Here is a 12,619-nt window from a genome sequence, read left to right as displayed (position 1 = left end):
TATGGACAACTCATTTCCTTACCATAATGACCTGGTGTCTTTTTTTTTTTTTTTTTTTAATTCTTAAGACTCTTGCTATAGATTGCTGTAAGACTTAGCAAAAAGCTGTACCACTTTACACTTCCTGACATGAAGAGCCTCTTTCATGAGAATATAATCAACAATATCTGCCTTCCTAAATGGAGCACCTGCAGGGCCGCCATGAGCCGCAGCGCTCTACGTAAGCTTACCTGTGCCTGTCCACGCCAATCTCCTGGCTTATAACCTGCCCCACTGTGTACTCCCAAAGCTCATTGAAAGTCTGTTAAACACATGTCTAGGCCCAGCTTCAGTGATAAGCCACATTTCTCTGAAGAACATGTATTTGAATATGCAGCAAACTTCAGGCACTTGCTAATTTCGACTTGAAATAAGAACTGTGTCCTTTATAATCACTGAGTAGGCTGCTCTCAGTGGACATGACATTGGGTGGCACTGGCCTGTAAGCAGAGAGCTTTAGGTTCTGGATCAGACCACAGCCTGCAAGACTCTCCCTAGAGCACTGCAGTGGACCACGCAACAAACGTTGAGCAGCTCTACTCCAGATATCCACAGAAGATTGTTCTCCACCCCACAGAGTTCCCTCGGGGGGCTATGCTTTCCTCCAAGAGTGACAACATACACGCACTCTCATCATTCTCTATGGTTTCACGTCCCATATGCTAAAATCTAAGACTGACATTCAACATCGCTGTTACCAAGGCCCCTGCTTTTCATCATCTATCACACTCACTTCTTCCACAAAAGCAAACACAGAAGTTTTCATTTAAAAATGCGGCTCCTTGAAAAAGAAATAAAAATAATCCAGACTGGAAGGGAAGAAATAAAACTATCACTGTTTGCAGATGACAAGATACTATATATGGAAAATCTTAAAAGATGCCATCAAAAAAACTTATTAGAATAAATGAATTCTGTAAAGTGGCAGGACACAAAATTAATGTACAGAAATCTGTTGCTTTTCTGTATACTAACAATGAATTATCAGAAAGAGAAAGAGAAATTAAGAAAAAAAACCCATTTGCAATTGCATAAAAAAAAATACCTAGGAATAAATCTAACCAAGGAGGTAAAAGACCCACACTTGGACAACTAAAAGACAGTGATGAAAGAAACTGAAGATGCTACAGAGAAAAGGAAAGATATACCATGCTAATGGACTGGAAGAATTAGTATTGTTAAAATAATCATACTGCCTAAGGTGATGTAAAGATTCAATGCAATCCCTATCAAAAACAATGGCATTGTTCACAGAACCAAAACAAAAAAAATTCTAAATGTATACGGAAACACAAAAGACCCAGAATAGACAAAACAATTTTGAGAAACAAGAACAAAGCTGGAGGTATCACACTTCTTGATTTCAAACCATACTACAAAGCTACAGTAATCAAAACAGCATGGTAATGGCACAAAAACAGAACTATAGATCAATGGAACAGGATAGAAAGCCCAGAGATAAACCCACGCACCTATGGTCACCTAATCTATGAAAAAGGAGGCCAGAATATACAATGGAGAAAAGACAGCCTCTTCAATAAGTGGTGCTGGAAAAACTGGACAGCTACATGCAAAAGAATCAAACTGGACCACTTTCTCATATCATATACAAAAATAAACTCAAAATGGATTAAAGACTTAAATGTAAGAACTGAAACCATAAAACTCATAGAAGAAAACATAGTATGATCTTTGACATAGATCTTAGCAAAATTTTTTTGCATCTGTCTCCTCAGGCAAGGGAAACAAAAGCAAAAATAAATAATTGGGGTTACGTCATACTAAAAAGTGAAGGAAACTATTAACAAGATAAAGACCACCTACTGAATGGGAGGAGATATTTGCAAAAGATATCTCTCATAAGGGGTCAACATTCAAAATATACAAGGAATTCATACAACAGCAATAGAAACCCAGCAACTCAATTAACAAGCAGAAGACATGAATAGACACTTTTCCAAAGACATACAGATCACCAACAGACACATGAAAAAATGTTCAACATCACTAGCCATTAGGGAAATGCAAATAAAACCACAAGATATTGCCTCCCACCTGTCAGAATGGCTATTATCAAAAAGAAAAGAAACAACAAGTTTTGGAGAAGATGCGGAGAAAAGGGAACCCTCACACACTGATGGGTATGTAAATGGGTGCAGCTGCTATGGAAAATGGTATGGAGTTTCCTCAAAAATTAAAAATAGATAGAAATATCATATAATTTAGTTAATCTATTTCTGGATATTCTTCCAAAGAAAACAAAGACACTAATACAAAAAGATATACACATATCTATGTTCATCACAGCATTATTTACAATAGCTAAGATATGAAAGTGACCTAAGTGTCCATCAATAGATGAATGGACACACACACAAACACACACACACACACACTGGAATATTACTCAGCCATGAAAAAAATGAAATGTTGCCATTTGCAATAACACGGATGGGTCTAGAGGATATTATGCGAAGTGAAATAAGTCAGATGGAGAAAGACAAATCCCGTATGATTTCACTTATATGTGGAATCTAAAAAACCAATGAACAAAGGTAACAAAACAGAAACAGAGTCACAGATACAGAGAACAAACAGCTGGTTGTCAGAGGGGGATGGAGTGGGGGGATGAGTGAAATAAGTGAGGGAGGTTAAGAGGTAAACTTGGGAATGCAGTCAATAATACTATAACAACTCTGTATGGTGACAGATGGTAACTAGACTGATCACAGGATTCAGTTGGTAATGTACAGAAATACCGAATCACTATGCTGTGCATCTGGAACTAACAGTGTTTTAGGTCAATTAAACTTCAATAAAATTTTTTAAAATGTGGATCCTTGAAATTATTTTCCTAATGTATCAGATTCAGATTTATTAAATTTAGAACAGACTTCAATTTTATTTTTGACCCTCACATATTCTACCTGGTAATTTAAAAAACATATTATTTTATTAATATCAGTTTTTAAGTATTCCAGGAAGCTTATGAGAAAAATTCTGTACTTTTTTTAGTAACACAAAATGGACAAGATAAATGTCTTGACTAAGTAACTACAGGCTGAGACATAAGAAGGACAAAGGTAATGCATACTTCCTGATTATCGTCCAGTTTCAGTAACAGTGAATAATTTTTTTCTTTTAAAATCAAAATATCATAAAACTAATAGGTATCTTCCTGAGAAAAAACAAATGTTCAAGTTGAGTTGAAGTCAACCACAGTGTAACAGAGTTTTTTTCCCTAACTTCCAAATAAATGATTTCACAAGGCAATTTAAAAGACTGACAGCAGCGTCACACTTGGATAATCCCATCTATGAGGCTGCATTTTTTTCTCCTTCTTCAGAGTTCTCTGCAATTATTCTTCTCACAATGAAAATGCTTCTCTGCTCCTAAGATGAACTGATTTAATCAACTCTTAAGGCCACTTAACATCCTTATTCAAAAACACCATGTACCACATCAGTTTTTATTTATAAGGTACACAAATGGCAAAAGCAAAGTAGTCTAATTTCTTGGAGGCATAAATTCTTTACAGATTAAAAAAAATAACATTCTAGCCCTATTATAAATAAAACTGATTCAATCAACTCATTTTAGAATGCTTAACTATTTAATATTATATATTCATAGGTCTCTCTCTCTCTTTCTCTCTCTCAAACCCTCTACAATCAATTTACTTGCAGTTTCCCTGAGGGTCACAATGTGCAAGAGAAAGTCTGTATGCTTTTAGTTTCAAAAATCTTTTTCTGGGACTTCCCTGGTGGTGCAGTGGTTAAGAATTTGCCTGCCAATACAGGGGACATGGGTTTGATCCTGGTCCAGGAAGATCCCATATGCCGTGGGACAACTTAGCCTGTGCACCACAACTACTGAGCCTGCACTAGAGCCCACGAGCCACAACTACTGAGCCTGCGTGCCACAATTACTGAAGCCCATGTGCCTAGAACCGAATGAGAAGCCTGCACAAGGAAGAGCAGCCCCCACTCGTCACAACTAGAGAAAGCCCATGCAGAGCAACAAAGACCCAATGAAGCAAATAAATTTACATAAAAAAACAAAAACAAAACAAAAAAACAAAAACAAAACAAACAAAAACCAAAAGTTTTCCTTTCTGAACCAAAATGCTTTACTTATAAAGAATTCTAGAACTTCATTTTCACATCCTATCCTGATGAAAGGTCATTCAAAGACAAACTTTTTTCTTAATACTGCAATACATGACCTCTGGACCTAGAAAATTAGTATCTTAAAGAATAAAAGGGGCCTTCCCTGGTGGCACAGTGGTTAAGAATCTGCCTGCCAATGCAGAGGACATGGGTTTGAGTCCTGGTCCAGGAAGATCCCACATGCAGTGGAGCAACTAAGCCCGTGCGACACAACTACTGAGCCTGCACTCTAGAGCCCATGAGCTACAACTATTGAGCCCATGAGCCACAACTACTGAAGGCCATGAGCTTAGAACCCGTGCTCCACAACAAGAGAAGTCACCACAATGAGAAGTCCACGCACCACAACAAAGAGTAGCTGTCACTCTCCGCAACTAGAGAAAGTCCTAGCACAGCAACAAGGACCCAATGCAGCCAATAAATAAATAAATAAATTTATTTTAAAAAAACAGAAATACTGATTTTAAAAAAAAAAAGCATAAAAGGGCCTCTGTAGCACTTCCTATACCACCGCAGTGAATAGTTTTAAAGGTTTATGCCAGTTAAATGGTTAAAATTCATCACAGTATAAGAATACAGCATTCAAATCACCCTGCTGTGCTATATATTCATTGGTGAGATAAAGCTTACAGTATGAAGACGAGAATCTCATACACGAAAGTAGAAATAAAAGTACTATCATTTCTGTGATAGTTTCAATAAGACTATCTTCATCACTAAGTAAAATAGAATAAATTGAGCTAGCAAGTACATTTTAGGAGGGGAACTTTTGTTTTTTCTTAAAAACTAAAATATTAGAGAACCAATGTGAGACTTTTAGAACAGGAGAGGATTCAGAGACCATCAAGCCCACTTCCTTGTCTTCATGGCTAAGAAACTGGAGTGGAGTGAAGGAGCTAATGGTAGCCACGGAATCAGAACTCAGCTCTTGTGACCCCACGCCTGCTCATTTCCCACTACCTCACAGTCCAGAGGAAGTAATGTGCAAAGATCTGCTGGAGCATAAGGGGTTACCCCAACACAACGCCTGACCTACAAACAGCAAGGCTGTAGGTCATATTTACAAAACTGGTAATGAAATAAAGACGGCAGTGCTAGTCTTAACAAAAACACAGAAATACAATCAATTAGAAAACAGTTGTCTATCAAACTGAAGAACTGTTCACTTGATTCACAGGAAGTCTGGCAAACATTTACACACTTAAAAATTCAAACATTTGACATTTTAAAAAAAGTTTTCAAAAATATCACACTGTGCTTTTAATTACTGTGGTATTATCTGAACCCTGTAATTACCAGTCAATAAACTGTCAAGAATAGTAGATATTACTACAAAGCCTTGATGAAAAATTAACTATACTACCATAATATGCAAAATAGCTAAGTCCTCTAATACTTATGAGATAGGCCTATTAAAGTATAAGATTCCAACCACAGCCAATTTACTGATCAGTATATCCTACTACTTACAGGACAATTCCACCTGGATTTTCTGTAAACACTTCAAATACAGCTTTCCTCCAAAGCATCCCTTTCCTTGTCCCTGTCGCAGGTCACGGCATCAGCATTGACCCGCTGGGTCCTCTTCCCACATGCTCACACTCACCTGGTCTTTTATAATCCTTGCCTTTTCCAAGCCCAATGCAACTGCTCTGGGGCAAAAGACTTTTATCAACTCTCCCTGAGGGCTTAAAACAACCTCCCAAATGTCCTCCCTGCATCTGGAATCTTCTAACTTAGTTAACCATGATAACAATTTGACCACTACCCTGGTTAAAGAATTCAGAAAGTTCCTCAAAGTCTACATGATGAAGTCTAACCTCCTGAGCCCTCCATTCTGACAACCCCATCTTTCATACTTTTACCACATTCTCCCAGTGGCCCCACTGCACACTAAGATTCAGACACACAGCCCTCCTCTTCCCAAGCACCAATGCTCTTCCACACATCTGCTTCTGCAGAGCCCACTCTGCCTGGCATGCCTTTAACACCCACCCTCCTTTCTGGGCTCTTCCTTGTGACACCTCCTAGGATCTCCACAAGCAGAATCAGCCAATGTGCTTGCTGCATTCACAGACTGTGCTGAGATGGCCGATTTCTTAGTCCGCCTTCCTTTGTGCGTCTGAAGGTGGGTATGAAGACACAGTTAAGAAAGAAAGGCTTCTGGAGTCTCACCATCACTCTACCTCTTATCAGTGGGTGTCCCCAAGGGAACTACTCAACCTCATTAGCCTTAGAGTCTGAGAAAGCTTAGTAAGTTCATAAACATAAAAGACTTACTGCCTTCATACCCAGCATGTAATAAGTGCTCAAAAGTTAACTATGATAAGGAAACAGGAGATGAACAATATACACTTGCTAGATTTGACAGCTGCACAACACATGTTGTCTCTTAATTTCCATACAAGTTCATTTCATAAACAATTCAGAGTGGAAAAACGTTAATCTAGAGACAAGTGATGTTTTAGTAAGCCGAAAGACATCTCAGTAGCCATTGGTAAAACCACCACTGTTCCTAGAAAGGTATTTTCTGCTTTTACTCATCCAGAAAAACCCCCAAATACTAATTGTGCAGATTTTTTCACATTTAAACTACAAACTCCACACTCTATTAACCTACTTGGGAAATACACTGTATTTAGAAAAATCTGATGTGAGTTCATATGTAGCTTTCTTCCCAACACTGAAAGCTCCTTCTAATATATATAACATTAATCCTCACATGCTGTTGGTGTCAAGAATTGAAACAATTTAGGAAAAAAATGAAATTAAACATAAAACAAACACAAAACAATCAGCTACCATCTGTTGAGTGTCTGTTACATGCCAGGTACATGTGAAAAGTCTCACGTAACCCTGAACCTCTTACGTAAGAAGTATTTTTATCCCCATTTTACATCTGGGCAAATACTGCAGCTCAGAGGGTGAAGTTACTTGTTTCAGGCAGTGAAGGGAGATGCTGGAGCAAATGCAAAGGCTCCCAGACTCCGGGCTCAGTGGCTCTATCAGACTGCCTCCCCCCAAGTCCACAGACACCTCCTGGACAAGTCTGTGGCGATGGGACATCCTCAACATTTACAGAATTCAGAATCCGAAAGAATCCAGATCTAAAACTAATGAAATGCACTATTCTAGGAATGAAAACGCATCCTTACACGGAAACATGATACAGTTTTTCCTCCCACAGTCAGGGCTGCCGTTTTTCCATTATGGTTTTCCTTTGGCGTATATTTTAGGACATGACAGTCTTGTACCTAAAAGAAAACAAACAAACAAAAAAAACTAGGTATGGGCCAGTATACATGTTAACATTACCTACCAGCCACACTGAGGCCCTAGGACAGTTAGGAATTCCCTAAAGTTTCTTATCTCATCAGCCCTCTAAAACCTACTAGAGTCTTAAAAAGAACTGTCAAATATTGAATACAACACAAAAAGTGCATAAAACACAAACCTACAACAAAATGAGTATTTATAAAGACAATATGCATGTAACCACTACCCATGTCAAAAATCCCCCAAACCTCTGTGTCTCTTCCCAGTCCCCCCACACCCACTGCTCCCCACCCTTTTCACCCCAGAGCAGTGGCTCTCAAAGTGTGGCCCCCAGACAAGCCGCACAGCAGCATTACCTGGAAACTCGGTGAAAACGCAGGTTCCCAGGCCTCAGCCGAGACCTGCTGAATCAGAACCTATTTCATAAGCCCTCCAGGTGATTCTGAGGTACAGTAAAGTCTGAGAAGCACTGCCCTAGAAATATCCACCTCTCCTGACATTTGTGGTAATCATGTATTTAATTTTTCATTATAATCACTACCTTTGGCAGTATTGCTTAATTCTGTAGTTCAGTGCTGCCTGTTCAATCTTTATGTAAGTAAAGGAGTCAGACCGCATAGACTTCTCCATATCTTCCGGCTTTTGCACAAGAGTCTATTGGTAAGGTTCACCCATACTGTTCTGTCTGGCTCCATTCTGTCCATTTTCACTGCCACTCAGCACTCCATCATGTAAATGCACCATGATTTATTTAGCCATTCTACCACGATGGACATGTGAGTTATTCCTACTTTTGAAGTATTAAGAGTAATGCTGCTATAAATCATCTGTTCAAGTTTTCTAGTAACACTCAGGAGTGGAACTGGGAAACCACAGGTTCACCTACCTCAAGTTTTCCATAATGCTAAACTATTTCCTGAAGTAGCTGTACCAATTTACAATCCCACCCATCATTCCTGAAAGCTCCCAAAGTTAGTCCAAACAAACAATAATCCTTTCCTTGATTATTCAGAGTCAGTAAAAACTTACTAAAGGCTTGCAGGCCACCTGTGCCTGTCAGCACTGGAAGCACTTATGTGCAAGAGCTCTCATTTTAATCTCCATTACCTGCCTAATCACTTGTCTGAGGCTTGATACCGATATGAACTGAGCTGGTCAAACTGATACGGGGAATGATGGTCTCAACTTTATCAGTGTTCTTTTTATAATAATGATAAAGACAACAACAGCTAACATTTATTGGACATTTAATATTGTTTTAAATTTTCAGTGCTTGACATTTATCATCTTGTGCAAGCCTCACAATAACCCTTTGAGAGAGGTCACAATGATTTCTTCTACAGAATAAAATTATATCTCTTATAGATGAGTCAGAGTGCTCCAAGGAGCACAGCTAGGAAATGGCAGAACCAAGATACGAGGTATTCTGGTTTCAGGGCCTACATTCCTAACCATCAGAGTTTAACCTTATCTCAGAGAACAAAATGCTGCTTTCCCAGACAAGTGTTACATTCTGAGTTAGTAAAGAGATCAAAGTTACAATCTGGAGTTGAAAGAACTCCATAGATGAAAATAAGATGGGACTGAGATTTTTTTTCTGATTATGAATTAAACTAGTAGATCTATAAGAAGCTAGGTTATAATTTTTTTTTAATTCACTGCCCCAATTATTCCAATGCCAGTATCAAGAGAGGCACCACTCAGACATAAGAACATTCACTGACACCATCGGAAGAAAAGCCCTTTCACAGTATTTATGCTCCACTTTACCTCTTTTTCACCACACAGCCATATGTTTCAAGACACAAATGTTGCCCATTTAGGTTTGCACAAACAGACCTCAGCACACACACGGCTTTGTTGAATCTTCTGTTTCTTTCTTACCTGAAGTAACGTGGCCACGTGCTTCTGACCGTCTTTGGTCCATAAAGGCATCATGCCTAGCTTCAGTGCAATAAGGCCTACTCTAGAGGAACCTGGCCGTTAAAAACAAATCAATTTTCACACAGATTTTTCAACACTTGTCAACACAATACAACAGTGTTTCCTAAATTTTGGTTTCATATAAGGAGCAGGCAGATAAGAAACATGCTGATATATTCACAGAGTGAAATACAACTGTTCCTTACAGATACAAGTGCCTTCAGCCATGCCTGACATAATATACTGGTACTCAATAAATCTCTGTACAATAAAAAATATAAGAGAACTGTACAAAATAAAGAAAACAGTTAAACTGACATTCTGGTATTTAAAACAGTGGTATTAATAGAGGGCATCCTCTATTAATAGAGGATAAATAAATCCACTATTCTGTTTTGCTTTCCTAGATAAATTCATACCCAACCTCATTAACTACAAAACATCTACTACTCAAATTCTAAGAAGCTAGCTGGAGTTATAGAGATGACACAAGTGGTCACGTTGTTAAAATATGTCAGCATCCACCACGATACTTAGATTTGTTGTATAAACTGAAGTTGCTCCACTAAGAATTCTAGCCATTAAACAACTAAACAGCCACAATAACCCCCAACCAATGACAACACCCTCACCAGGAAAGGCCTTATGCTTTCTGGTCTAGCCACACATGGATTTAGCACTCCACCAGGCACAAAGAGCTGATTCTGGGGTTATGCTTGGCAGGCGTGGAGTGCTAGAATACCCCAACTGCAAATGTCTGTGTGATACGTTACAGTTTAGATCACACTCTTTCAGTTTTTCTTCCTTGATTTACTTGATATTATTTTTTTATCTAAAGAAAACAAGAAAATGTTTGCAGAACAATTCTTTTCATCTACAAAGCAGTTTCTTGAGGAAGTCTTGATGACCCTCAGACATTCGCTAACAGTAGACTAGGATGCTGGAAATATACTTGCAAAGCAAACCACAATGAAATAGACACACTTAAGACATGAAAAATAAAGAGATGATAAATTTATCCAGAAGTCACTATGATTTTAAACATGCCAGCCAGACAGTAATTAAGCGATGAGAACACAACATATACAAAATAATCACCTGGTTCCCAAGAATGTATAGGCCACGGCTCATCTTTCAGAGGACAGAGTTTACTTGCTAACTGGGCTTTATTTTCATCAGAGACCAACTGCTTAACAAAGGGAACATTTTCTTCAGAAAGATGCTCATCCCACCAAGTACCACTCTTGCCATGGAGACATCTAACCAAAAGCCAGATGTCTGTTCTGTAAAAATAAAAATTAGAAAACAAAGCATAACTCAAAAGGTTCTCCCACTTAGTGTACAAAAGGAAGGTCACATGAGTTGGAAAGCAATCAGGCCCTTAGGAAAGTGTTTGGATTCTGTTCCAGCTTTTTCCCTGACATTCCTCATGATGATAAAAGGGCTTATGTTTTACCTGTTGATAGCTACCTTGGATGAAAAGTTTTTCCTCTTCTCCTCTGGGGTAAACACATTTCTAACAGAGCAGTCCTATGTAGACACGAGAAGCCACAGGCCCATGCGAACATGTACCTTAACAGTTTACAGCCCGGAGAGGTAACAGAATGTGGGATTACTCATCTTTCTCTGATAAACCCACTTCCTGCCTGTAATGACATGGCCTTGACTCAGAGTGTTGAAGAAACTCGGTGTACAAATTCTAAAAATCCATAAAAGACATGACCTCTGACTAGCTGAACACACCAAAAAAGACCTTAGGGGATGGAGGTCAGGAAAAATGTGTGTAATTCTTACAAGGAGGGTCAGAGAAGAAGTAAAGCTTCCTGCGGTCTCTTTTGTAGACAGGTAGATATATCCAGGCTAGAGTCCCAGTTTTGTAGTTACTAGTTAAGTGACCTTGGTCAAATCACTCTTCTCTAAGCCTCCCTTTTAACTGCAAAACGGAACGATAGGATGGAATAATGGTGGTATCTGCAAAACGCAGAGCAGCTCTCACGTGAGGCTACGTGAGCTCAGACGCCTAATGTTCCTAACAGAGCATCTATTGCAGAGTAAACGCTCACTAACTGGCAGATAATATTACTGCTGTTGGAAACGCCTGCTGCCAGTCGCTGGCTCATCAGCATTAAAAGCAAAAAACAAACCCCCCCACCTCTTCAGTCCCTCGAAGGGCACGTCCTTAGAGCAACGACTCTTACTCGTGAGGCCTGGACGGCGCCCCCTGACCCCCGCGCCGGGCCAGGCCACAGCCCGAGGCCGCAGGTGCAGGGACCACCCCCCTCCCCCGTCTCTCCTCCAAACCCACCTGCTCCCCGCGCCGCGCTCAGCGCCCAGGCCGCCCGCGCCGCGGTCCAGCACCCGGGCGCCCGCCCGAGCCAGCAGCCTCCAACCGGGCATGGCCAAGCCGGGAGGGCGCAGCCCCTTCGCCTCCGGGCGCCCTGCCGCTCGGCTTTCAGGGCGCCACGGCGCCGGAGTCCACGTCCACGAAACCCTCGCGAGCCGTCCTAGCAGCCGCCCGCCCGCCACTGCCCTCCCGGAGGAAGGAGATTTAAGGAGCCACTTCCGGTTCTTTCGCAAAGCGCACCGGTGAGGGGGTCAGCCCCGGGAACCAGAGTTCCGCCTCTGGAATGGTCCCACGTCGGGTCGCAGTCGGGTGGGGAGGGCGGGGTCTGACTGACTCGGCTCTCCAGGGGTGCAAAACAAGGGATCCTCTTTAGGAGAATGAGGAGAACTAGGGGCAGGCTTCCTAAGGAAACGAAATCACTTCTGAGTAATGCCTGTTGTGGGGCAGCTCACTGTACTAAGCAGCGCTTGATACTCTTGCACTGGTTACGTTAGAAACAGCCCTGAAAGGAGGTTGTTATTTTTATATTATAAATGAAGGAACACAGACTTAGAATTTTGGTGCTGGTCCAAAATAGCGCATCTGGCAGATGGACAGAGTCGGCACTGAAACAGGGTTGGCGTGTGCTAGTAGAATGTGGCCAAGTTGATGTCGTGTGACTTCCAGGGGTGGATCATAAAAGGTATTGCTACGGTGTCTTGGGCTCTTGGACGGCTCCCTATGGGGAAAGCCAGCAGTCACGTCCTGCAGACACTCAGACAGCCCTGTGGTGAGGCCCTGCGAAGAGGAACCAACTCACCAGCTAGGAGTGAACCATCTAGGAAGGGGATCCTCCCATTGCAGGCAACCTTTCAGATGACTGCAATAC

General features: G+C 40.7%; 1 protein-coding gene across 1 annotated transcript in view; it reads right to left on the bottom strand.

Moving 5' to 3' along the window:
- Positions 1-11,937, bottom strand: part of MRPL3 (mitochondrial ribosomal protein L3) — a 45,616-nt gene extending 33,679 nt beyond the window's left edge. Inside the window, exons 1-4 of the mRNA XM_057739100.1 lie at positions 11,713-11,937; positions 10,506-10,690; positions 9,369-9,460; positions 7,364-7,462 (exon numbers count right to left, since the gene is read on the bottom strand). Coding sequence (XP_057595083.1) covers positions 7,364-7,462; positions 9,369-9,460; positions 10,506-10,690; positions 11,713-11,804 — 468 coding nt within the window. The 5' untranslated portion in view covers positions 11,805-11,937. The remainder of the gene's footprint in view (positions 1-7,363; positions 7,463-9,368; positions 9,461-10,505; positions 10,691-11,712) is intronic.
- Positions 11,938-12,619: the final 682 nt, after the last annotated feature.

This window comes from Hippopotamus amphibius, chromosome 6, assembly GCF_030028045.1.
Source record: "Hippopotamus amphibius kiboko isolate mHipAmp2 chromosome 6, mHipAmp2.hap2, whole genome shotgun sequence".
NCBI lineage: Eukaryota > Metazoa > Chordata > Mammalia > Artiodactyla > Hippopotamidae > Hippopotamus > Hippopotamus amphibius.
The sequence above is the reverse complement of the archived record's forward strand: the minus strand, read 5'-3'. Positions and strand labels throughout refer to the sequence as shown.